Raw genomic sequence first — 27,577 nt, forward strand, 5'->3', positions numbered from 1 at the left:
ACACATTGACCCATCAAAAATAAGACAGATAGCCCCGACCACGTTTTTCAATCTTTAACATGTTGTGAATTAGATTATGTGGAATTAAGATTTAACGCGTCTCACACGTAGACAGATAGCCCCGGTTTCCCCTAAATCGGGTATTGACGGAATTCGGGTTCTAACGGTAACATATGTATAAGTCGTAACTCTTTGACGTAATAAACCCTATATATTAATCACAAATACATTTCTCAACAAAATTAAAAGGCTTAAAATAAGCGCTAAGAAGCACCATTTAACGTCATATATCTTTGCGAAAAATAATCGCAGAATAATATTTAAAAAAGCCTTTTAAAGCCTCAACTTTTAAATGTTTCGAAGAAATTGAAATTGAAGAATCGCAAAATTGGAGAATAAACTTCAACTTTGATAATGTCCACGGGGAGAACAACATTAATGTGCAAGGTTTACTTTAAATTAGCGCCATTTGTAGTAAAATCTTTGCAGAGAAACAAAATTCGTAAGCTTTTTCAAACATCGCTCTGCGATATAATTTTTTGCAAAGATACGTAACATTGAATTTGATCCTTTTTAGCGCTGATTTTAAGTGGCTCTTTAATTTTGTTAAGAAGTGTGGTTTCTTAATCATAATCGACACAACTTTCTTTTAAAGACTGATGAGAATATTGACAACATACTTAATTTTGATTGCAATAAAACTTCTCCAATACACTGCATATAGTTATAATATGCTAAAATGTATTAAAATATCCCCTTTTTGCAACTTTAATTCCGTCACAAAAATTTCTTAAAATTGTGACTGATTTGATAAGCGTGAGCTATTTGGTAAATAGGATAGTAGTATTCAGTGTCTACGGGAAACAATTTATACGTTTGTTCTTGTGCATTTTTTGTTGAAATGTAATATATATATAATATCACAAAATAAGTGTATAATATTACAGTATTGAATAAAAATGAATCGTACCTCCTTTCCATTTACGTAAAAGATAAGAATGTTCGATACTGATTTTTCTTGTGGTTCACTGTTTATATCTTCTTCATAAAATTCATTGTGACTTGTATTCCCATTGCACACAGACAGTTGTTTAATATGGTTCTTCTCCATTTTCAAATTGACACTGTTGTACTCCTTTAATACAGGTATTTCTTGCACAAATATATTGCAGCGTTCTTACTCTATAAAACAAAAATCGGCAGCAATTTGAGCGATCCAGCAATTTTGCCTCATTAATGCAAGCTGTAATCAACGACATAATCTTTGTACTACACATACATTATAATGCTATTAAGATTGCAATAAAAGTCATATTGCTCTTTTCAGCTTGTAAGGAGCAAACAATGTATAATAATCACAATCACTATGTACCCGATGACAATTAAATGCCGGTCAAACACGTGTATTACGTACTCGATGATATTAAGTAAACGCGCGTTTTTACTCAAATGTGATTCTTTTCCTCCTTCAATCGGTTATCGGCGCATTTACAAGTTTCGTTAACGTGTTCGTTATTTACGTTATCTTGAACATCATTTCGTGTTTATGATGGGCAGCGACTCAGCTCTTACTTATAGCAGTCTCTACCACGTTGAAGCCGGATTATAGCTGATTAAGTTGATGACTGTCAAAGAGCTGCTGTGCATTCAGCGTATATGTGTGTAATGTTACTCAGTACAATAGCAGTAGCAAAACGTATTGTGTTGGAATAACAAGTATAAAACTTCAGATTTTTAGTTTATGACATTATTTAATCAGACTCGAACACAGAGCCTCTTTGATCAATCGTCATCAGAATCGTCAATGAAAAATGTAGGCATGATATAAGTATCAGTATAAAAAAGTATTAAAATTAATAATATATTAATAACTGTACAACAAATTTTCAAAATATCAAAAATTTCTCAAGTTTTTTTACTGAGGGTGATTCAGCTCATTCTCCTGAGTAACGTGACATACATGATTTACTGCAGTTACCCTCATTTTTTTTTTTATAATAGTTATATTTAAAGTTTTAGAATTCTAAGGTTATAAAATAGAAAACAATTAAAAAAATGAAAAATTCTGCTAAAAATATGTTTTATATCGTTGAAAAGGTATTTAAAAGTAAAATTTGAAAAAATATAAATGCAATTTTTTCGGGAAGATTTTTTTTACTGAACAAAAAGCTTAAATGTTTTTTATATAACATATCCAAAATTCTGGATTTAATGATTTGTAATGTTTTGCTTGCCGATTATATTAATCTTCTTCAGTTTCTCTGATTACGTTCCAGCAGTAATCAGCCAACATACTTGTTATTGACTTTCCCATGAAACGTTTCTCTATTTTTTTGGAAGTCTTGAAGAAAACGTTCATCATGTTCATCACTCACAACTCCGAAGTTTTGTTAAAAGAAATTAAGATGTAAGTGCAGGGAACGTACTTTAGGAGACATCGCAACTTTTACAGTATGAAATGCATCTAATATTTTTTTAACCGCATAATCTCATAATTTAGAGATCGGAAATTCCCCAAAAAACTTTTATCATTTTTAAGGCTATTTATGCGTTTTTTTCGTCGTTGAAAAACGGATCGAACTTGGTATTGATCATAATAAGTCTTCTTTTTTGAACCGACAAAAATATCTATAATTTGTAGAAAAAAATGAACAAATTAATTATAAAAACTACGGATATTACAACAAAACTTCACACCATATTTTCCTAAATTAGCATCGCTCAAATGTTTAAAAATTTGTTTTAAATGTTTAAAAGCTTCACCCTCCTTATCAAATGCTTTAACGAAATTTTTTACTAATCCAAGTTTTATATGCAACAGTCTCAACCAAGAGTATGCAGGAAATATTAAAAACACCGATATTTATTCTCCAGGGATCCAAAGACAAAAAAATGTATATAATATATATTAAATAGTTACGGCAAATCTAATAAAATGTAAAAGACGTAGATTTAGTGACTGTAAATAACTCTTACTACTATTTTTTTTTAATTTCAAAACAAAATTTTTGTAAATTGTTTCAATTTTGTTGCTATATTTTTGTTCGTTGATAATCTACTTGTTAAATATCATTATATTGATAGCATTTTTTAATGTTTACACTTTTCTTTTATGAAACTCGGATATTCAAAAATTGATAAGTTTTTATTTAAATTGTGAATTGATTTGAAATTTAGCCCCAAATTTTAAAAGAGAATACAGAATATGATATTAAATTTTCATCAACTTCGTAGCATTTCGACAAACTCTCCAGAACATTCTTAATTTTAAAAGTTAAAAGAAGATATGGTATGTTTTTTTTAATAATATCCATGGTTTTTATGATTAATTTGTTTACTTTTTCTATAAATTACAGTATTTTCATCGATTTAGAAATAAGAAGACATGATCGACACCGACTTCAATCCGTTTTTCGGCGAAAAAAGAGCATATAACAGTCTTAAAACCGATTATAATAAGTTTCCTTGGAAATTCTCGATTTCCAAATTATGAGATTATGGTTAAAGAAATGTTAGATTTCATACTGTAAAAGTTGCGATGTCTCTTAAGGTACATTTTCTGCACTCACATTTTAATTTCTTTCCACAAAACTTGGGAGCTGTGAATGATGAACAGGTAAACGTTTTCAGACATCCAAAAAATAGAGAAACGTTTCTTGGGTAAGTCAATAACAAAGTTATGTTGCAATGTTGGTTGATTACTGCTAGAATCTGATCAGAGAAACTGAAGATGAGTATATAATCAGCAAGTAAAACGTACAAAACTTAAATCCAGAATTTTTTATAGTTATAGAGGACATCTATAAGCGTTTTATTCAATAAAAAAATTCCCTGGAAAAAATTGCGTTTATACTTTCAAATTTTACTCTTAAATATCTTTTTAACAATATACCTATAAAATATATTTTTAGCAAAATTTAAAAATTTTTTTTTCGATTTTTTTTCTATTTTATAACATCATAAAATTTCAATTCATACCATTTCTTTAACCATAATCTCATAATTTGGAAATCGGGAGTTCCCAATCACAGAGCCATATTAGCATCTTAAGACGGTCTTGAAATAGGAACCAACTGAATACCGGCCTAAGATGAGGCGTTCTTCTATTAATGTTACATATAAGTAATTGTGCGCGATATTGTGAGCGAATGTTTTTCTTTAGAATTTTCTTCGAAAATATCATATTTTCTATCTAATCTTAAGGTAATAAATTTAACAAAAAAATTTTTTTTTTAACTTGTGCAAATCTTTGGAAAAAAAAATAATTTCAAGAAGAAAAAAAATTTGTTATAAAAATTACATATTACGCCTATTAAATTTATTAACTTTTAAGAACAATTTTTAAAATCACAATGTTATTTTTTATGATTTATATTAAATGTTAAGTATCATTCAACTGTTGTGAGTGATAGTTACACATATCCCATTACAATATTTTCCAATATCTATGATCAAATATTTTCCTTTCTAAATCTCTTTTAGAGAAACTTTAAGACTTTCTTTCGACAATGTTCAATTTAAAATATCGTTTCGATCATTTTGAGTTTATCGTATAAACCAAAAAATTTAATATAAAAAAATATATAGGCATTGAAATTTTGGATACAACTCAATGAGTTACGCGTCATTCCTAATTATTTAGAGATGGTCCAACATAATTATTTTCAAATCCGTATCTAAGTTTTCTTAAAATAATTATTTAATTAGAATATGGTCTTTTCCGAATTTTGATATTTTTTGTGGTTCTCTTGGTAAAAATCTTTGGTATGATTCTGACAGTGATAATCGATCGGAGTCCGAAAAATATGTACCCTATCTATTTTTTCCGTCGTGGCTTTCCAGATTTTCCGACGTTTATAGTGGCTCTTAAAAGGACCGGTAGTAATTCGTGAATCATGTCTATTTCGTTGCATCATTTCGGTGTCAAACAGTTTGTGTCAATAATAAGAGAAGTAATTTGTTGATATGTGTACTTTCAAATAAAAGAAAATTAAACGTTTTGCGTGGAAAGTTGATACTTAAAAAAAATAAATAAAAAAATAGGTAAGGTACATATATTTCGGGCTCCCCCGATTGATTATCAGTGTCAGAGTCACAACAAAGATTTTTAACAAGAGAGCCACAAAAAATATCAAAATTCGGAAAAGGTCCTATTTTAAATAATTACCGCTATCTGATTTTATATGGAATGTTCCTATCTATGTAAAATGCTGTTTACGAGTTTTACGAAAGGTTGTTTATAATTTTCGGTACATTGCACTTCCTGTGCTTTTATCTCATTCAAAACACGTGTCGCGATAAAGTCAAAATATAAGATGCATTCAAACAGGTAATCGTGATAAAAAGTACCGTGTCTTATCGCACTTATTTGTCTTCGATTTGTTTGCATTCAAGATACTTATAATTTATAAAGAGTGAAACACAATGGCAACTTTTAAGCATTTATTTTAAGGAATTTTATCGTACTTTTCCAAGTAAAAAAATTCAAAGTAATATATCAAACCTATATATATATATATATATATAAAAGACAACAGATTTTTAATAAATTAAAAATGAAAAATTTATTTGAGTAAATAATATCTTTATTTTCTTATTGATTGCAAGTAAACTTTACCATTACAAAAGTTTCTTTAATAATTTGATATTCGACATCAATTTAAGAAATAAGCAGTAAGCAAATACCTCATTTAAAATCTACACTAAAAAGAAAATTCATTTATTATTAAGAGATATATTCTTGGTATTAGGAATTTGCACGTTTTGAAGTGCATCGGATGGTAAGACAAATATTAGGAATAAAACGTGTAATTCTTACATAACAAATTACATAGGTTTACAAATTGCAATGTTGCAAGCACGAATTTTCGCAAACAGGAATCATAAAAAAAAACTGAACGAAGAAAGAATGTTTAAATATGATTTTCATCATACAGGCATAAACACGCGTAGCTCGAGGAGATCGCGATTGCGTCTGACGGCACTTCTTGCGAAACTTGACCGTCAGAAACGACTAGATGAAATAATATGCGGCGATCAACACTCAATGTTCCGTCAGGATCGTTCACAATTGAATAATACGTAGTATCATCGTACGCGTGTCAGCGTCATATGTAATATTTGTAGGAAAAATAAAAACCCATACATACCGTTATGTTCTCCGCTTCCGTTCAACGCATCGGTACTTCACCACGTACTTGTCCAACGTTACCGCGCTCACCGCACATACTAAACTAGTCGAGCGGATACAATAAGAATGTCACAAGGGTTATCATCGAGTGATACGCTATATCTACTAGCTGACGTATTATTGACGAACCTTATAAGAAAATAAGTCGACCTCCGAAGACTACTTTCGAAATGCACTTTTCTTACTTTGCTTGTCGAGAAAGCAAACCAAGGAGCAATTTTCCCCGGATATTCATCGACGAGTCGAATTATGGTTTATTACTTAGACGCGAGAAAAATTAACGCTGAAAATATTATCGCTAAGTGATTTGAGCTGATGGAAATTCGATCGTAAGTTACACAATCATCTTATCGCGAAGGAATCGCGATGCTAGAACGCATAACATTCCAAAACAACAACCACATCGGTAGCATGACGGCGGTGGCGATGTTATAGAACCAATTGCCGTATATCATAGAGTCGACGATGCTGAATACGAGCGCCTGCTTATTAGCGCGGTAGCTTCTGAAAAGCAGAGATGATACGGGGTCGGCGGGGAAATTAAGATATGTGTAGCCCATCACGACGATCGCCGATGAAACGAACGGGTGCAGCATAATCCAAGCGATATACTGGCTACAACGGAATCTGCAAAAGCGGGATTAATATATCGTTAATCGCCAGGGCATGAAATGGAGGAAAATGCTCGTGACAATATGTAAGAATGGACTTCGATCGCGCTTACCTGGATGCGGATTCGTGGTGCGGTGTTATCAACAATATAACTGGCACGTACACAACGGCCGTTACTAAAGCTAATGAAAAATTGTGCATGGCCACGCACATTAGCGCAGTGGCCAGCTCGATCAACGCGATGACGCAAACAAGTGATATATTTTCATATTTGATTGATCTGCAAATTATATTTATCAGTAACACACGATTAAATAATTTTACAATTGCACAAACGTACACTTCTTGCCTTTACCTTCTTAGATAAAAGCGCCATAGCAATGTGAGAATCGTGATCAGGGCGAAACTGATGTACAATGAGTCTTCTGTACGTAAATTGAATATCTGCGATCCGATTAAAGTGAAAAATCGAGGGGAAGCCATTATTAATACACCAAATATATGCGCCCATAGCACTTCGGAAGCGATACTTCCAATGTCAAATTCTTCGACCTATTCAACAGAACGGAAAATTGCAATAAAAAAAATGTTATCCAAACGTAAAGCTTTACTTACCTTATTTGATAAATCTTCCTTATCCTTTTTCATTTCATTCGATATCTGTAGTCTTTGCCAAATAGAAAATGCCTTTATAAATACACTGGCGATTATTAATACCAAAGGCCGCATATATAATCCTGCACAATAATTTTTATTTATTCACTTATAATCATTTGAGCCTGAAAAATTAGGAATATATTTATTTTATACAATTTATTTACTTCTTTTTCTTACCAATAGAAATATATCGATCAGTGGAAGGTAATAAATAGAAAAAATACGACTGATGGAAACGCTCTAATAAATTATTAAGTGATCTCACTATACTTTCCACTATGCGTCCTACTTGATAAAAATTCGCTTCTGTTTCTTTTGCAGACTTTTTGAAGCCTTCTAACGTAATGGCTTCGATACCAAACCTATAGATAAATCATAGTTAAATGTAAAAATCAATATTACTAAAGATTAGGGATCATAAATTTATATATTAAAACTCCACGTCAAAATCCAATAATCAAGTTTCATTTTCTAGGATTCGAGTAATATTCATAAGAAATAATATTCCATACATTCTACTTATGAAATAATAAATACAAAGTTAGTTTCAATTTTTAGAATAAATACCTGTAAGATTCGAAATGTACTTATAAGTAGTTAATAGGAACTACGATAGTGTAAAAAATCAAATCTTTTACAAATAGTACTCAAATTCTAAAAATAAAATCGTTAGTTTAAAGAATGTATAAATGTGTAAAGATTTTAAGAGTAGCTTTTATTCTATATTTTTAATCATATTTTTATTATATTTAATTTTAATAATTGATAATCAAATATTTGTAATTATTAAAAAATAATATATAAAAATAATTGTCGCTTTATACAAATGTTTTGATTCAAAGAAACGTAAAATTTTTAGTAAAGTACTTATTAAAGTACTTATTCAAACATATTTAATCCCTGTTTGAGTCCATTTGGAAGTATATAATACTCTTGTTTTTCAAGATACTCATAGAGAATTTGGATCTATTTCGTCGGTAGACGGTAGAGTATACTTGAAAATACTACATTTATTTTTCGAAGTAATCAAAGAGAAAAATATTCACTCTATAACAACAGATCGATACATACGTCTTACACCATCTCTCCTTAAGCCAATTTACCATTTAATCAGCCTACACTTATGGATTATAACAATTACACCATTCCGCCACTTTCATTAGAACAAGAGCCTCTTCTCCAGACAATTTAATATTCTACGTACTGGTTTTGCGAATTTTATAGTCTGACCATATTTCATAGATTTAGTATGTAAATGACGGTTATCGTTATATCGCACTGAAGATGACCTTATTACAGGTGAAAACGTTTGCTCACATTATTAATGTTGCAGGGATAATACCAAATCAGGCATTTTATAAAATCCTTATGCCCAAATCAGACATTTGACAAAAAACCGGCATAATGTCATGCCTGTATCTATATAATGCATTATTTTGATTTTGCTTAACTATTTAAGAAATATAAGAGTTTATGTCAGTGCTAAGGGAAGTAATTTGTTGACATGTGTACAGATAGTAGGATAGGGAGGGACTGCGCCTCTCCCCTGTATAAAAACCTAATCTAATTCCAAGCCTATTTTAACCAAATTTTCATTTCAAGTTTTGAAAAATAGGCTTGGAGTTAGATTATTTTTTTATGCAGAGAGGACGGGGAGGGGCGGAGCTCCTTCTCCGTCCATACATACATTTACAATTTTTTTTTATTACATTATGTACAAGAATCATTTCTAAACCCTTATTTCTTATATAAAACTCTCGTTATGCTGGCTTTTTTTGTAAAATGCCTGCAACATTAATATATTATTAGCATATACACCTTGCTTGGTTTTTTAACTCCCTTATATCTTTTGTTTTTAATCAAAGAGTTTGAATCTACAAACAGATTCGAATCTATTTGTAAAATACTGAATCCTATCGTTACTGAAGACGTAAAAGATTAAAGCATAAAAATAACGTGTTAGATTAAAAATTATTTAAATGGCAAGTTTCCTATGTTTTTAAAGACTTTTTATTTATAATTGTTATGTCAGTAATTACTTCTCACACTTTTTTTTCTTGTTCGATCTCTTGCTTGCTTGTTCGCACAAAATTGTAAATTAGAGAGCTCTGAATCAATTATATTAATAAAATCTTGCTTTATTATATATAATTGTACCTGTGGAAGAGTCCATGATTACCAGTTGGTACCCCAGTGGCCTGTGTTGCTACCATACTCATCAGTGTATTAAAATGATACCACCAACTTTTTAACTTGTCTCTGTAATTGACATCAAATCGACGTTGGAAAGACTGTCGGATCCCTTCTTTGGCTATCATGTTTTGCGCTAAATTAAAAAGATCTAGATTGGGCAGCTGTCCATTTAGCCCTTCTATCTAAGAATGAAAATGGTTTTATAAACAGAATACAATGAAAGTATAATAAGATAATGTTTACTTATATACCTTGACGTCAATAGATGTGATTCTCATTGCATGAAATTCAAGATTGATAGCAGCTTGAATAGACCCAGCTCTTCCCGACAAATCTCCTGCTATTAAAATTCCTTCTTGGCCACTGGTAACGCCATGATATGCATCCAGCCACGCTTGCATACCCAACTGTTCATGCTCCGTTATAAGAAATATTATATCCTTTGCCCAATATTTCTGTTCTACAGACAAATGGCTATTAAAACATATTTCAACATATTGTTAGTTGTTGATTATTAATAACAATTTTCAGAGAGGTTTACTTCTGCAAAATTTTGCAAATGCAAGTAACAGAGCTACTGAAGGCGCAGTGTCTAAATAAATGCTGTTGATAGGTCTATATGGTACACTGACTACGATGACTTCAGTACTTGACGCTCGTGGAGCTCTGACAATGCCATAAACATTTTGTCCTACAAACTATAAAATTTTGCATATATATATGTGTGCAAAGTAGAAAGCATATTATTAAGTAATACTATTTATTTCATTTAAAGTTATAATTATTATTACCTTCTGTTCCTGAAATGGATAAATCAAGGAAAAATTATGTATGTATACATCTAAATGAAGCTGACTGAATTTTGCCGAGAGCCATGCGTAAGGCATGCTATCCGGATATCTTTTCATTTCGTGAATTAGTTCATGGTAGTACTGTTTTGACGTTTGTTCCAAGTTACTCTCTTTCGTAACCAGTCCAGGTAGTAAAGCATTTTCGGAGAAATAAGTATCTAAAAATTAAGTTATTAGTTTGTATACAAATTAAAATTACACACAATTGTGCCTTTAATTCTTGTGAAACTTTTATTTAGAAGGAACACATACGTACTGTCGTTAAACGCCGGTAACGCCAAGAGCATCAACCATATAACTCCTCCTACATATAATACAAAGCACAACGGTTTCTCCCATTTTAGTAACAATTTTATGATTTTGCCAGTTCCAGCTCTGGGGTCCGTAAGTAAACCCATCTCACTTATTTTGCAGAGAAATGCTTAAAAGTACAATTGCTTCATTCGACAATAATATTGATACTTAACCTAGTGAAATCATGTCCATTGTCCATACTATAGACAATAGCGACCACAGTACACACAAGTAGGCGCGTTCAGCAGACCAAACCGCTGAGTAGCAGTCGTGATTGGCTCTTACTTTTAGAACCAACTAATCAACGTAGAGTGTTGTAAGACGAACTCAACAGTTGTGTCTGCTGAACACGGCCAGGGTTGCGTTCCAAAATTCACTCTGGGTAACTAAAATCTATAGTTTACGTCACGTACACTGTAGCATTTTAGTTAACTAGAGTGAATATTGGAACGCAGCCCGTCGATTCTGTATCTCGGGACGAGGTGAAAATTACAAAAGTGAGGAAATTCACTAAAAAATCTACAATTTCATTTGTCGAAATCTAGTAAATCTGTTCACTTTTGTAGCCTTTTTTGTGGTTTGCGCTGATCCATACTGCAGATTGCCATTTTTTTGGGGCGCAACCAATCAGAGGATTTTTGTATGTGGGCAGTGCATAGAGATTCTTTAAGCCGGTTCTACAATGCTTTCCAATTAATGCTGGGTCTACAATGTGAATCGTAAAGTCTTGAGTTGCAAGAATTGACCAATCACAATCGAATTTGAGGAGAATAATCGACTGTGATTGGTCAATTCTTACGACTCACGATTTTACGACTTGCATTGTAGACTTAGGCTGCGTTCGGGGAGCGCGCTATTAGCGCTATTTGCTTATTCTATCCTTGTTCCACACTTGACGAGCGATAAAGATAGAATGATGCAATAGCGCTAATAGCGCGCTCCCCGAACGCAGCCTTAGGCCCGGTCTACAATGGAAGTCGGAGTCGTAAGAAATTGACCAATCACAATCTGTTATTCTCCTTGCGGTCGAAGAATAATGAACTGTGATTGGTCAATTTCTTACGACTCCGACTTACGACATCCATTGTAGACCGGGCCTTAGCATTAGTCTGGTCAAAAGCAGTCTTAAGGTAATCCTAAAGCTGTCTGTAAGGCCCGGACACATAGAAAAACTTAAGCAGTAAAACTCAAGCAGTAAGCAAATCAGCCAATCACAGTCAAGAACTTAAGGCACGGCCCTAAGCGGTAGCGAATCCATACCGTTGATTTCTTACTGCTTAAGTTTTACTGCTTAAAGTTTTTCTATGTGCCAAGACCCTAATACCTCTACACTCGTTTTTAACAATATTTGCTTTGTATAAAAATTCTACAACTTGATGTCACAAAATGAAAGTGCAGGTCCATTCAGTAGACATCAAGGAATATCATACCGCGCGCGTTTGTAGAATTAGGCTGAAACTCTCTAAACAAAAAAGTTAAGCGAAAAGTACGATAATGTACGTACATTACGTTCACGTAATCGTACTTTTTTCTTAACTTTTTTGTTTGGAGTCTCAGCCTAATTCTACAAACGGTATGATATTCCTTGATGTCTATTGAATGGACCTGCATCCTCATTTTGTAACATCAAGTTGTAGATCTTTTATACAAAGCAAATATTGTTAAAAACGAGTGTAGGTATTACAGACAGCTTTAGGATCACCTTAAGAGGATGCTAAAGCCGTTCAAATTACCGACAATTACAGTCAAAGGTCTCATTTTAAAACGGCTTTACAGATATCGCAAAATCCTTTTACAGGAGTAAAGTAGAGGTACTAATATTGTCAAATAATTAGCAATAATTGAAAAAAATTTTTAAATGCTGTCATCTCATAACTTTATTTTCTAATATAAACAGTTGTATAAGTAATATGTACGAAATTAAACTTTTCCACCCTTCAAAAAACGTGCACAAACAATAACGTACCTTTAAAATTGAGATTGAAAGCCTGGAATAAAAATGAGAGCTTTAAAACGATCGTGTATATTTTTTACAAAAATATTCACGCAGAGCAGCAATCATGTTACAGCAGTAGTTCACCCATCTTGCGAGAGATGGCGCAATGGCGCATGCTGTGGGCAGTTTCGAGGTTGGGCGGTTGGCTACATTGTCTGGTTCGTACACAGCAATCGAACCAGGACAGATATATACAGATATATCTCGTTAGGCATTTTTACATTTTTTTCAATTATTACTAATTATTTTACAATCCCACCTTTTATTAGTACCTAAACTTTACTCCTGTAAAAGGATTTTGCGATCTATGAAGTCGTTTCAAAGGAGCTTTGACAGATATGTCGTATAGATGCCTCGTTAGACAAAGACATCAGATATCTCTCGTATTATTATTCCTTTCTCTATGTATGTAATTTGCATGCATCCATTTATTCCTCTCTCTCTCTCTCTCTCTCTCTCTCTCTCTCTCTCTCTCTCTCTCTCCCTCTCTCCCTCTCCCTCTTTCCCTCTCTTGCGTTAATTTTGCCAATATTTGAGCATAATCCTTATCCAATCTAGTCGCCTCACGTAGTTAGTCACTCTAGTTGTCATTTCATTATAATTTTGCGATTTTGTTTCTTTCGTCTGCGAGATTGGTACACACACCGTCACCATTATCATGTCATTTTCGATATTTTTGTTCACCGTTATTATGTTATTTTTTGATATTTTTATTGTTATTGCCATGTACACGGCGGCCTTGTGTTGCCATGTACACGGCGTTCTTTTGTACATTTTTTTATTTGCCTAAAGTCCTGACTATGGCATAAATAAATATCTATCTATCTATCTATCTATCTCTCATTGCTGTCCCTCTCTCTCTTATAGTACACTGGGTAGCGTACACTTAGTATGGTAAAATCAGGATTTTTTGGAATTCTAGGGTACATTTGAAGAAAGAAAAACGGTAATGTTATTTAAGACAAAAAATTCTTTATTTATTATTTCGTTGATAAAATGTTGGGAAATATAAACGAAAATACATATATAAATGAAATATATGTTTTTTTTTTTATTGTTACTGTCGAAAGTAAATAAAATTACATATAAAACCGTACAATGCAATTGAACATATATATTCATGCACACGCATACGCAATCGCACATACATACGCATACGCACATAAATATATTATTTTTATTATTTTTTTTTTGTGGGCCCCAGCCCCCCTATTCTGTAACTCTTAACGACAGTTTCATTATCGTTATACTTGCGTTGCGCAGATATTATGTACATAGTAAAAAAGCTGCGCAACGACAATATAACGATTTCTTTCTGCGATAACGAAACTGTCGTTAAGAGTTACAGAATAGGCCCCCAGGCCCCGTCCACGATGACGATATCACGGACATGGGACTTCTCCAGGATCATGCTCCTATAATTATTACTTTGTACTAACAATAAGAATAATTCTGCATAAATTTTTATTTTGTGCCTTTATATCATATGTATTTTTCAAGCAAAGTGCATTTGCAGAATTTATGCGATGGAAGATGTATATACACACACACTCTTTCAAGATTTTTTTTAAATTTTTTTGTCAAATTGTTTTTAAAATATCGATTTTTGAAAAATTACGTTACTTTTTTTTTAAACGCCCATAACTTTACGAAACATGGGCCAAATAAAACGTTTTTTTTTCAAAAAAAATTTTTTTAAACATTTAATAAAAAATATTACAAAATTTTTTCCAATTGTATTTGTATAAGATTTTCAAATTTTTGACACAAATTTTTAATTTACAAAAAACACGTACTAATCGATTTTCTCCAAAATTTTTTGTAAAAAACTGTTATTGATTCCACAACTTTTAAGCCTAAATTTATAATGAGATAATGACGGGATCTATTTTTTTTTTATTTTTTAATTTCTATCTTTTATATTTATCCATGCTGAAAAATATCTGAAAAGAAAAAATAATTTACACAGGATCCGAACTACTATTAATAATTATCTAAGACATATAGTGATTACTAAATAGTTTACAAATTGATTTCAGGAAAAAATACAGTTGATCTAAAGCGTTTATTATGCTTGATAAATTTTTTTTTATTAAGTAATAGCGTTTATTTTTTTACACGTTTAAATATTTTAAAAATTCAAGATTCAACAAATGATGAAAATTGTTTAAATCTCAAAGTGCCTTCTCCGTCTGGAATTACACAATGATATTTCTGCGTTCCTGTTATTGTCTTAGCTCTAAATATATCGCTTGTCTAATGATTCTTTGCTCTGAATATAATCTTTGTTAGAGAAGAATTGCGCATAGATATTTGGCAAAGAATTTAATTTTATCGCCCAGTTATATAGTTCTTGAAGAGTTGAGATTTGTTCGTCATATGGAAGTTGAAGATTTGCTCGTGCCGCTATTCTCAGTTCCTCCTACTCCATCACAAGGACCTTTGCCATTAACTGTTGCAAAATAATGCCATTCAGCCAAAGTCTTCTTATTGAAAATTGAGATTTACAAAATTTTTATAATTTTTAAATTGTTGAGGTGCTCCGTCGGAAAATTTGCCAAATATCTATGCGCAATTCTTCTCTAATGAAGATTATATTCAGAGCAAAGAATTATTAGACAAGCGATATATTAGAGTCAGACTCTACTGAAAAATTCAGGTTAGCTCGCTGGAAATATTAATGCAATGATTTGTCAGTAGAAAATCGGTGGCGTAACCGGTACCAGAGAGAAACCTGAGAGAGGCCATCCCGGCATTTTTCGTCAATTTTTCTGTGTCACATTTTCCGACGCGCACCCTGATAAAGTGCGTATCAACTACGTCGTTTCGCTCGGTAACCGCACATGGTTTGCGTCCGTGCTAATGGTTCGTGTCCGAACTAGCCAGTTAGTGGGGATATGCTGCGGCCTCGCTCGGCCACGCTCGGCCGCGCTCGGCCGCGCTCGGCCGGCCCGGCGCCTCGGCAAGCTTCGAGCGAGGAGAGAAGGACAGACATACGATTTACGATTTACTGTCTCCGTCTATGACTGCTAGCTGCCTTGGCACGCGCCGGCTATGCGACGTTGCCACGATGCCACGCATTTCGGATATCGCGTACGGTGTCTCGCCGAGTGCCGAATCTCGAGTTGTTAAATATATATATATATATATAATTTATTAACATAAAAATTAAAATTTGTTAACGTAATACTATTTTTGTTAAGTAAGGAAGGAAAGGATTTTTAGGAGTCAGAGGAACAGCTACGCATAAATAAAATATATCACCTATATGTATAATATTGTTATTTTATTTCAAAGTAAATTAAAAGAAGTACGATATAAAAGTATGATATAAAAGTTATTATTTCTCATAGTAATAAATTTGGATTCCGGTGATTTTTTTATCTTCTCCAGCTTCGCCTCTGCCTCTTCCTCTACCTCCACCTCGTCCTCTGCCACTGCCTCTGCCTCTGCCTCTGCCTCTGCCTCTGCCTCTGCCTCTGCCTCTGCCTCTGCCTCTGCCTCTCCCTCGCATCGCGTTGTATACCGCCCGCACCAACGAGCTTAACGTTTCAGGCTGTAACAAAAAATAAATATTTTAAGTAAAATGACATTTTCGTGTGTATATATATATACGTAAATAAATTTCATTATTAACACTTTGTCGAACGCTGTCACGTATGCGTCACATGTGATATGTGCGACTGTCATTGCAAAGTGTTAATAATCATTATCAATAATGATAAGAAATTATCTCATTATTTTAACACTTACGTTTAATACGATCGGCTGAGTCGCCGTCGGAGCCGTTGCTGTGGTCGACATCGTCGCCGTGGCCATGGGCGCCGTTACGACCGCCGGGGTCGTCGTTGCTGTCGTCGGCATCGTGGCCGTAGGAGCCGTCGCGGCCATCGTCGGCATCGTGGTCGTGGGGGCCGTCACGGTCATCGGGGTCGTCGTTGCTGTCGTCGGCATCGTGGCCGTAGGAGCCGTCGCGGCCGTCGTCGGCATCGTGGCCGTGGGGGCCGTCACGGCCACCGAGATCGTCGTTGCTGTCGTCGGCATCGTGGCCGTAGGAGCCGTCGCGGCCGTCGTCGGCATCGTGGCCGTGGGGGCCGTCACGGTCATCGGGGTCGTCGTTGCTGTCGTCGGCATCGTGGCCGTAGGAGCCGTCGCAGCCGTCGTCGGCATCGTGGCCGTGGGGGCCGTCACGGCCACCGAGATCGTCGTTGCTGTTGTCGGCATCGTGGCCGTAGAAGCCGTCGCGGCCGTCGTCGGCGTCGAGATCGCTGCCACCGTACTTTTACTTGCTGAAACAGATGACATATAATTAAGCGTTTAAATGTTTACATTGTTGTGGAATCACGGCCAAAATCACGGGACGTGATAACACTGCATTCCACGACAATGTAAATATCGTTATTTTCGGTTATGATACTCACAGAATCGCTCGTCGCCTACCGCACGTCGTCCTCGCACCGCAACGAAAGAAAGAAGAAGGAACGTCGCGTCGCGTATCGTGATCGACTGTACGCGCATGATTGCCGATATCTCATCCTAACGCGCGCACGTGCGCGCGCTCCATGAAATTGATAGATCGCAAATATATCAATAATTTATATTGCTATATGTTGTAAATATATGATAAATGTACAATGATGTTGAAAACAATCTCCAGTCCCCTACAACTTCCTTACTTTCCACTAACATATCCGTATATAAGGAAAATTTTCTACGCGATTAGATGACATATACATTTCAACATTCATTTCCGATAGAAGCAGCAGCATGTAATCTTGAAAATCTTCTTTAATTAAGAATTGTTAAATGCATGATACACACTAATTGTAAGAACCATTTTACTTTCGAACGTGTAAAAAAGTATAGTCTTTATTCAGGATTTTCTCCAGGAAAGACTCCGCAACGTATCGATTTGCAACTTGACACGTTTATTACATTACGGAAGTGCAAAGGTTAAATTAAAAAGTATACATTTTATGTGTAAACTGTAACACATTATACATATTATATTAATCCGTATCGATCTTCAATGCGATATATAAATCCCTATTTCACTGATTTCACATGGTATATATATGTTATTGATAAATATTAAGTATATTTATTTGCCTCTGATATTTTGCCATCACGTTAAAAGTAAATGTGAAGAGAGAGCAGAGATAAAAAGAGATTACAATAACAGTTTTCTGTTGACGCAACACAGTACTGTTGCAAACATTCTTACAGCCATGGCAGCCGTATCAATGGCTTCGAAGCAATTGCATCTCAGCGTACACGAAACGCTCTCGCTACAGTAGGCGGAGCCTTTTTTAACGGAGCCTATCCGTTCCCTACGCGACGATCCACTGACCGCTCCAGTGGACCGAAGAATGAAGTTATATGCTACGCCATTTGTGCTTAACTATTTATATACACATACGTAGACAACCCATAAAATAAGAATGTAATACCACGATCTAGTTCTAGCACTAACAATAAGTGTACTATGTGTTAAACGTTATTATATGTATATAAAATTAAGTACAAGATAATTAATCGAAAAATCGTGCACCAACTTTTGTACAGCAGTAAACTTTTGCGCAAAGGAGTTAACGCAATAAGAAAAGTGGAATTTATTTAACAATATAACTATTAAGAAAAAACTTTGAAAAGAAAAAAGTAATGATACTTACCGTCTTGCCAAACGTGAAAAAAAAGGCTTCTCAACTTATGTCATTTATGTATATATTTAAACTATGGAAAAGTTAATGTATTTTAAACTTGTGTGGATAACGAGAAAATATTATAGGAGTACTATGGATAGAATAGGTTTTAAATTAATAATACCACAATACCTGGCTTGGCCAATAAGTGTGCATACGTTATTGTTATATTGTCGTATATATTTGACAAGAAATGGCAAAAATAATCTTAAATATATATCTGTTATTCCCAAATCCAGGTAGTAGTTTCATTTGAAATAACTTGTAAAATATCTTTTAATATAAATAATGTTACAGAAAAATGTTTTTTATTTTTGCATTACATTTCACAATTTTTTAAATGTTATCTGATGTTAAACATAATATTACATTAAATTATCGTACGTTTCAGATTCTATTCTATGACTTATGGTATGTACTCTGTTGTTTATACTATGAGCAATTTTGATGAGAACAAGTTACGACAGTCTTTGTACTTAGGCCTTTACTATATGTAACGTTAAACGTATATTGAAATAAAAGTGTAAGGAGGAAAATGTAATTCTGGTTGACACTTATGAGCATGACGCAAAGATCGCAATCACAGTCGAAATAATTGCATAAATCAAGGACTAGCATATCTTATCACGAGGAAATTTACAAGTAAATTTCCTGTTAAATTATACAATTCATTTTTTAACAAGAATACAATTTATAAAATTGTATTCATGGCATTTCTTTTTGTAGTGATTTATAAAAATCACTGTAATATAATTTGGAATGTCATATGTTATATGTTGCACGGTATTCGTGTTGCACTTTGCCCTGTGTAATTATATTGAATACCGTGTGTCAACGTGTAATATAACAAAAATTAATGTATTTCCTTAAAATATTTGTATCATTATTCGTATCTTTTAGAATGTCATTGGTAATAAGAAAATAGATATAATTTCTCAATTTCACAGCATGATCGCATTACAACTTTTTGTTCTAGTCCGTGATAGATTTGCTAGTCTATGAGATTTATGCAATTACTTCAACTGTGATTGCGATCTTCCATGACACTGAGAAATTCATATTACTTTGTCTTATTACTGAAAAGTAATATTTGCGGTAACGTAGCATGATGTGCAAAATTCATACTCAACGTACTCATTGTAGATGCAACATCATGTTACCATGCCGTTATATTACTGAACATAATGACATTAACAAGATACTAATAATAACAAAATATTCAAGAAAATATTTATGTATTTTAATTTGCATATATAATATTAATCTTATACGTTCTACGTTACTTTTTTCTTTTACTTTAACTTTCTCGACTTCGTATATCTTTTAATTTAGTACTTTATATATTTACTTTTTATTACTTTTACTTTTCATTACTTAGTTATACTTTTATACTTTTTATTTGTTCGACAAGTTTTTTAATTTTCTATTAGCTGTATTTATTGCTTTTGCAGCACCATTATTATACCGTGTACGGGAATATATTTTAACTGTCATTAAGAATTTTAATGCTTGCATGCGATGATTGTAACACTTTTCATTAGTGTCAAACCATCCAGCATGCATTTTATTGGTTGCATACATACCCTCGTTTACAATTTTCTGAAGAACTTGTGTAGATGACCAGTGACGTTGCCATGTACTATTAAAAGCCATTAATTGCGTTTTGATGATCTCGTTAAAAAGGCTTGTTGGTCGAACTAATTTCGTGACTGTTGGAGCATCTTCGTCTGCGTTCGGATATTCACGATATTCAATATATTTTTCATTAGCCGTCGCATCATCCATTGGTGTTTTCGACATTGTTGTACGACAGTCATCACAATTATTTTTTTGAATACATCGTCGTGCCACATACCCTGCAAAAAATGTAATAGCATTTTCATCATAATTACCAAGTGTATTTTCATTTTCGGTGTCCATATCACCCATTTCTTCCAGAATGTCTCTGATAAATAATTCTGGATAATCAGCATCAGCATCATCGTCATCAAGAAAAGGAACGTTTGCATTCATATTATTTTCAACCCTTTTAGTTGTCTGATTCGGTTGATTAATAAGGGTCTCAGTCTCCGGACATTGCACGTTGCCTTTGTCACTCGTCTGAATATAACCTGTGGAAAGAATATGTCTGAATGACAGTCGGACCATTCTTGCGGTTGGATTAGGATTGAATCCTCCGCGTTGCCGAAGTTTTGAAAAAAAATGTTCTACCGAATCTTGGTTACATAAACCTGTTGCAAGTTCAAATCCTTCATATTTACTTGCAAATTCCTGATACAGATTAAGAATAGCTTGTACTGTAATTACGAAACCTTTGAAGCAAGGAACTTTAGTTATTTTATTGGGATTTTTGGACCATTCTGAAGACCACTGCACAAAGTCAGTCAATAACATTATAATATCGGGATTTTTCTGTGACAATGGCCGTTTCCCACCAAATGTAACATTAAGGCTGTAAGAGTTGCAAGCATCAATTATACTATTCATCTTCTCTGCAAATTCAGCTGACGCTTTCCACGTATTTGAACTCAATTCTTTTCCATCGCCGGCTGTTTTTATTGCAGCTGCAAATCTATTACTAAATAACTGAAAGGCTCTTTTAACATTCATTGCCTCAAAATTGTTCGGACGAATGTGTGCCTGTGTTATATGGGATAATAAATTTGAGCCTCCTTTTGTAGCATTATCGATACTCCAAGTCTTTACGAAATCGGAATATGATGCAATTATTTCTCCTTTGCAATATAATTTATCATGCGTTCTAAAATAACTCGCTAATCTTTTAACTAAGTGCGGGAAATCGTATGAAGCATGATATTTTTTATTATTGTAAAAAAAAAATGGTTTGTGTACCTCAACGCCGAGTTCACTATAAGCGGCTTGGTTACTGGTACCTTGATCGCACGTAACGAGTTGCACATCAGCACCCGTTTCATTCAACTTGTCTAAACATATTTTTAGTATCTCAACTATTTCAGTTGATTTCATGCACTTACCTGGAAGAAAATACGCAAGAGGTTGTCGCCATGGATGACGTGCATTTAAGCTATCTAGGCAAAATAGAAAGACGCATTTAGCTCTTTCTTCTGTTCTACCTAGAGGTCCCAAATCTCTTAGACCTTCTACTTGGTCCAATTTCGAAGAATATTCTTCCCAGCTCTTTATACTCATTTCATCCCATTTTAAAGCACACGCTCTTTCTTCCTCTGGTAATTTCGAAATTTTTTCTTTTAATTTGTGAAATATAATATCACAAAATCCTGGTTTTACATCATATTCTTCTATCCATCTTCTAATTGTTCGCTGTCCAGGAAAATTACAACCAGCTTTCTTTAAGCGACAAAATGCTGCGGCTGAATAATAGTACAGCTGTTTGGACAGCATTTTTTCTTCCTCTGTATATTTTGTACGTGGCTTATGCAGTTGCAAATGAATCATGCTTTTTGCAACAGGATGCAGTTCTTGTTCATTTATTAATTTTTTTAATGTTTCTTTACTCTTCTTTAATGTTTGTTTAGTCGACTTCTTTAATGTTTCTTTGCTCTTCTTTAATGTTTGTTTAGTCTTCTTTAATGTTTCTTTAGTCTCCTTTTTACTTTTCGACATACGTTGCATGAGAAATTTTTGGCGCCTTAATTGTTTTTGCAAATGTCGATTTTCCATCTTTAGATCTTTGATTATTTGTGCATCTTTATTATTTGTTTGCGTGCAATTATCTTGGCGTTGATCATTTGTGGGTGACATAGGTGGCTCGAGATGCACCCATTCCATTATATTTTCCTCTTCCGCAGTTACATCAAAATTTAAATTAGCACGTTTATACGTACGCAATGCAGACTGTTCAGGCAATTGTTCTTCTAATGTCATGTTTTCATTATCGAGTGAAAATGCTGCTGTATAATTCGTCTGCACTCTCTGTTCAATTTCAACATTTTCATTATTTGCGGAAGAGCCTGTGTTTTTGTATGGAATTGGTATAGCATTCCGTATCAATCGTTCTTTTGTGGCGTTTGTAAAGCACGTAGCAGTAAAATGATCCTCGCACAATGATGCCGATCGAAGGGTAGCGGAAGAAAATTCCTCCAATTTAGTATTTCCTGCAACAGAAATATAAGAAACTACATATTAAAATTACGATTACATGTTTATTTAAAAAAAGTGACATTGCAATGCAATTTGGTAAATCGCGCCCAATATTAACATTTATAATAAAAAGTAAAGTCGAAAAGTCTTCAATCACTTTCTCGAACCTTGTTTAATGAGACAGTAATTATTATATGTAACTGAAAAAATAAACATCGCCCTTTTCTTTATTGTGATTTAAAAGAAAGGTTGTTTGTTAACATTAAAAGTTAAATAGATTGAAAAGGGCTAAAACTAATAATCAAAAACATCGTGACAATTATAATTGACCAAAACCAACAGTCGAAACGTTGTGACGATTACAATAAATAAATATTTGTTATTGTTCATTAGTGGAAGCTTAGTAATACATGTTATAAATTAGACAAAATCCGTGTTTAATAAGGTTAGATCATTCCCTTTTTAACGTAATATAGTATGTTTTATCGCAAAAAACCCGAGGTCTTAATATCGACATATTTATAATTGTCGCGATATATACATACGCAGATCTTCCTTTGTCAGCATAACAATATATTAAAAAATAATATTTTTTCTCCAACAACCTACCTGTATTACGTATCCATATTTCGTATCTCGCATCCTTTGGCATTGGAAATCTAAATAGGCGCTTAGAAGGTCTCGTATTCGTACAGTCTTTGTACATACACCTATCAAAAGTACGAGTTACACGGCACTCACTCGACATTGTATTATTATTGTTAATATAAAATTATGAAATAAATATAAATATACTTAAAATGTATTTAAAAACACTAATCTAAAAATAAATGTAAGAACACTTTTTAAACAGAAAAAGAAAAATAAAAAAAAAAAGAAAAGAATGTCAAAACCGACACGATAAAACACACGCGCACGAACACGCAATGCTGTTTAAAGTTAATCTCACGTCGGATGAGACAGCGACACGCTGTTTATGTGTTACGAGAGAAGTACACAGATCTTCAAACCGACACGATAAAACACACGCTTAGTGCTCACGACCACGCAATGGTGTTTAGAGTTAATCGCGTCGGATGAGACAGCGGCACGCTGTCAAGGTGATTAGTGTTGCGAAGTACACTAATCTCGTTAAGAGATAAGATTCTCTCTGTACCAAGTTGCACAGAACCGTGCACGAATAGCGAAATATCAAAAAATATTCACAACTATAACCGTAAAGCTCGTCGCGGCCGTCACGCTTGCTGACTGTTCTCGCAGTCAATGAACGATTCGCCTATTATCGCGCTTCTTATGTTTCGCGTCAAACGGCCGAGAAACTACGATTAAACGTTTATATAAACCGACTGAAAACTTTAAACGTGTTGATATCGATCAGTTATTTAAATCATTATTATATTAATATAAAGATTAACTAATGTATTAATATTAAAGGTTAATGAATTATCGTACATAATATTTAGTGCAAAATCTTTTCTTTTATTTAATTGTAATCTAGCGCAAAAAGCATATAGAATGTTTATGGAAAATTGTAGCTGTGCAGGTTTTTAAAATGCAGCACTTCCTTTAAGTGCAAAAAAATGTAGTTTACACAACAATTCTTAATTAAAGAAGATTTTCAAGATTACATGCTGCTGCTTCTATCGGAAATGAATGTTGAAATGTATATGTCATCTAATCGCGTAGAAAATTTTCCTTATATACGGATATGTTAGTGGAAAGTAAGGAAGTTGTAGGGGACTGGAGATTGTTTTCAACATCATTGTACATTTATCATATATTTACAACATAAATTCATCCTCATTCCAAATTCATTACTATGAGAAATAATATATAACTTTTATATCATACTTTTATATCGTACTTCTTTTAATTTACTTTGAAATAAAATAACAATATTAATATACATATAGGTGATATATTTTATTTATGCGTAGCTGTTCCTCTGACTCCTAAAAATCCTTTCCTTCCTTACTTAACAAAAATAGTATTACGTTAACAAATTTTAATTTTTATGTTAATAAATTATATATATATATATATATTTAACAACTCGAGATTCGGCACTCGGCGAGACACCGTACGCGATATCCGAAATGCGTGGCATCGTGGCAACGTCGCATAGCCGGCGCGTGCCAAGGCAGCTAGCAGTCATAGACGGAGACAGTAAATCGTAAATCGTATGTCTGTCCTTCTCTCCTCGCTCGAAGCTTGCCGAGGCGCCGGGCCGGCCGAGCGCGGCCGAGCGCGGCCGAGCGTGGCCGAGCGAGGCCGCAGCATATCCCCACTAACTGGCTAGTTCGGACACGAACCATTAGCACGGACGCAAACCATGTGCGGTTACCGAGCGAAACGACGTAGTTGATACGCATTTTATCAGGGTGCGCGTCGGAAAATGTGACACAGAAAAATTGACGAAAAATGCCGGGATGGCCTCTCTCAGGTTTCTCTCTGCCGGTACAGTTACTGGCGCAGTCGGACCTTAGGCTCGATTCGCGCCCATGTGATATTTAGGAGAGTAACTCTATGGGATTACTCCCTATTTTTTCTCTCAGTGTACCTATCTCTATAGCTTCTTCTCTTCCCTATATTATAATGAAAGAAACGTATCCGACTGAAAAAGGCCTGTTTAGCGAGATAGGAAGCCGATGCCAGTCTCACGCGAAAAGCGAACGTCGAATTTATAACACAATGTCTGAGTTCGGGAAGCGCGCTATTAGCGCTATTGCATCATTCTATCTTTATCGCTCATCAGGTGTAAAACAAGGATAAAATAAACAAATAGCACTAATAGCGTCTTCCCGAACGCACCTAATAAATTAGTATTTAGCATCTCTATCAAATTTTTATCGAATTTTTATCAAAAAACGAGACAAGTCATTTTTTTGTTTTCTAAGAGAATTCAATCACTCTAACCGAATTTCACTAATATCTAAACGTCAGAAACGCACGTGGTCCGAGTTAGCACAGTCCAACAGATTTTTTTCTATAGACGGCATATAGTTGCCAAATATATTTAATGAAAAAAAAATTAATCTACAAAAATCAAATAATATTATAAGCACAAAAAAATATACACGAAGAATTTATTTTGAGAATCAGAAAGATTAAAAAAACGCGACAAAATTTTTTCCCTCCGGATGAAATTCCAACGTGCGCTTCTAGGTCAACGCGCATCCTTTGCTAAACGAATGAATTCATACACGTTTTGTTGCCAGATTTTTATTGACGTGATACAGACGGGTGCGTACATCTGAGCCTCAATAAAGCGCAAGTTTAATCGTAAATCAGTTATACGAAAGATCTTATATTTGTCAATAAAGTTATAAAATTCGCAAACAATGCGAAAATTTGCGCATAGTCCCTCGTGATCGAATAAATAATGGATCGCTTCGCTTGGCTAATGATCGGATAAACACTTTCTCGAAAACGCAACAAAATATTTGCTCCACGAAATAAGCTCGCACAAATCGCATCTGACAAAACTGAAATTTAACAATTATATGTAAAATCATAAAGCTATAAAATAGGTCGGCTTCGCCTCGAGCACGATGGCGCGCAGTGCAGAAATCTCAAACTTTCTGCCCTTGTAGTGTAATATACTATTTGTTTTTAACAAGAGAAGTTGAGACACACGTAGCGATAAAATTGAATAAATTTCCAACACGATAAAGATAAGTTTAATAATAATTTTCTTTTACGGTTTTTGTTTTCTTTTTAAAAAATATAGATGGTAAAAAAAAATCAATATAAAGTAATATGTAACAAAAGTTTCTCTTGGTGTAAATTTTTAAAAGAAGGAAGCAAGTTTGAAAGAATAATATGGTAATATGATAAATCAACATTCTTTGAATATATATAGAAACCATTCAATTTTTTCTCGACGCGTTGTGGAAAATATGACGGCTCCGTATAATCGTTAATTACCGCGAGACATATGCTAACGAACCGTCGAGCAAATTCCTCGAAACGTTCGCTACAAGAGAAAACGAAAACAATTTTGGGACAAGAACGGAAGCGTCCGTTTGATCGTCATCGTCTTCGTTTCTAAGCCGAAAAGATGTACGTACTCCACTAAGATAAATCATAATTATATTCTTGATATCAGCAATCGCGGCATCCTAAAGTCCCGATGGATAAAAACTAAATACTTGTAGCATCCGCCGAGTTTGATTTAGTCGGGCAACGTAAACACAAAAAAAACGCAACAATCACCTTTTTTCTTTCTTTTCAAGTACTATGTATACTTGTAAACTATAAATGTATGAAAACGATTAGGTACCGTACTCGCCGCAATGGAAAGAAAGTAACACAATACAATTTCTTTATGATTCTCGAAATCAAATCTGTTTGGATTTCTAAGCCCAAGAAAAAACATCTTTTTTGCTTATGTATTATTCGACAAAGCAATGATTCTCTTTATGGAGTGCAGTAAACGGCTGTCGCATACTAACAATGAAAACGAAGACGAGGGCGAAAACGGATAAAAGATTAAAGCGCACTCGGAAGGGAAATGAAAGCACCGCGAGCTTCCTCTTCTCGACGGTCCTTCGACTTTATTCGCGATGAGGCAACGATACTTTACGTAAATATCCAGTATTCTGTATGCATTTATAATTAGCTAATCATCCGTCGACGAAACATATCGCTCGCGTTAAAACAGCCGCTTCGGCGTAAACTGCACGTTATGCAGTTATAGATAATTAACAAACTAAATAAAAATCTTAATTATTAATATCATTATGTTATAATAATTAAGATTTTTATTCAGTTTGTTATCTATACTGTTCATCAGCTGCGTTACCCTCTACTCTGATGCTAAGACTGAGTGTATATTTTTCTATATATAAAGACAGAATAAAATTAGTTATATAAATCAATACTATATAAATTTAATATTTATTGCTTTTGTTATAGAAGTTATTGTTTTTCCCCATCAAGAATGGATAGATCCTTTGAAATAGTTTTACATCATTCATTTACATTACAAGAAAAAAAT

The 27,577-nt window shown here is 33.9% G+C and overlaps 3 protein-coding genes and 1 long non-coding RNA gene across 10 annotated transcripts in view; all 4 read right to left on the reverse strand.

Moving 5' to 3' along the window:
* Ry (xanthine dehydrogenase rosy) overlaps positions 1–6,290 on the reverse strand; it is a 149,797-nt gene extending 143,507 nt beyond the window's left edge. For 2 of the 5 annotated variants that reach the window (XM_077414074.1, XM_077414069.1), the window contains exons 1-2: positions 6,150–6,290; positions 971–1,182 (exon numbers count right to left, since the gene is read on the reverse strand). In XM_077414074.1, coding sequence (XP_077270200.1) covers positions 971–1,111 — 141 coding nt within the window. In that variant the 5' untranslated portion in view covers positions 1,112–1,182; positions 6,150–6,290. Of the gene's footprint in view, positions 1–970; positions 1,244–6,149 lie in introns of those variants that run through there. The other 3 variants (XM_077414070.1, XM_077414072.1, XM_077414073.1) reach the window with 3 other exon arrangements.
* Positions 5,793–11,020, reverse strand: Gaa1 (glycosylphosphatidylinositol anchor attachment 1). 2 transcript variants are annotated; one of them, XM_077414075.1, is made up of 10 exons: positions 10,760–11,020; positions 10,444–10,661; positions 10,194–10,350; positions 9,904–10,112; positions 9,617–9,834; positions 7,637–7,821; positions 7,418–7,539; positions 7,158–7,354; positions 6,915–7,082; positions 5,793–6,817 (listed from the first exon to the last, which is right to left on the reverse strand). In XM_077414075.1, exons 1-10 carry the CDS (start codon positions 10,899–10,901, stop codon positions 6,538–6,540), a joined length of 1,896 nt encoding a protein of 631 aa, XP_077270201.1. In that variant the 5' UTR covers positions 10,902–11,020; the 3' UTR covers positions 5,793–6,537. The 2 variants fall into 2 exon arrangements, with proteins under 2 accessions (XP_077270201.1, XP_077270202.1); XM_077414076.1 differs by having other exon boundaries at positions 10,756–10,896.
* Positions 11,021–16,060: 5,040 nt separating this feature from the next.
* LOC143901576 (uncharacterized) lies at positions 16,061–17,449 on the reverse strand. 2 transcript variants are annotated; one of them, XM_077414008.1, is made up of 4 exons: positions 17,215–17,449; positions 16,547–17,082; positions 16,277–16,349; positions 16,061–16,234 (listed from the first exon to the last, which is right to left on the reverse strand). In XM_077414008.1, exons 1-4 carry the CDS (start codon positions 17,309–17,311, stop codon positions 16,134–16,136), a joined length of 807 nt encoding a protein of 268 aa, XP_077270134.1. In that variant the 5' UTR covers positions 17,312–17,449; the 3' UTR covers positions 16,061–16,133. The 2 variants fall into 2 exon arrangements, with proteins under 2 accessions (XP_077270134.1, XP_077270133.1); XM_077414007.1 differs by having other exon boundaries at positions 16,061–16,349.
* A 3,147-nt stretch (positions 17,450–20,596) lies between these two features.
* On the reverse strand, positions 20,597–25,028 carry LOC143901577 (uncharacterized). The gene is made up of 2 exons (XR_013258127.1): positions 23,188–25,028; positions 20,597–22,592 (listed from the first exon to the last, which is right to left on the reverse strand). It is a non-coding gene; the product is annotated as an uncharacterized LOC143901577 (long non-coding RNA).
* Positions 25,029–27,577: the final 2,549 nt, after the last annotated feature.

Source organism: Temnothorax americanus, unplaced genomic scaffold, assembly GCF_048541705.1.
Source record: "Temnothorax americanus isolate GAGA-0224 unplaced genomic scaffold, ASM4854170v1 Scaffold35, whole genome shotgun sequence".
NCBI classification, from domain to species: Eukaryota; Metazoa; Arthropoda; class Insecta; order Hymenoptera; family Formicidae; genus Temnothorax; species Temnothorax americanus.

Excerpts from the sequence above, each read along its gene's own strand:
- LOC143901576 (XM_077414007.1), bottom strand. The coding sequence starts at position 17,311 with ATGCGCGTACAGTCGATCACGATACGCGACGCGACGTTCCTTCTTCTT. Across the intron at positions 17,083-17,214 it reads GGTAGGCGACGAGCGATTCT|CAAGTAAAAGTACGGTGGCA; the intron begins GTGAGTATCATA and ends CATCTGTTTCAG. Across the intron at positions 16,350-16,546 it reads CTCAGCCGATCGTATTAAAC|CCTGAAACGTTAAGCTCGTT; the intron begins GTAAGTGTTAAA and ends TTTTTGTTACAG.
- Gaa1 (XM_077414075.1), bottom strand. The coding sequence starts at position 10,901 with ATGGGTTTACTTACGGACCCCAGAGCTGGAACTGGCAAAATCATAAAA. Across the intron at positions 10,351-10,443 it reads ATCCATTTCAGGAACAGAAG|TTTGTAGGACAAAATGTTTA; the intron begins GTAATAATAATT and ends AAAATTTTATAG. Across the intron at positions 10,113-10,193 it reads ATTTGCAAAATTTTGCAGAA|AACAGAAATATTGGGCAAAG; the intron begins GTAAACCTCTCT and ends ATTTGTCTGTAG.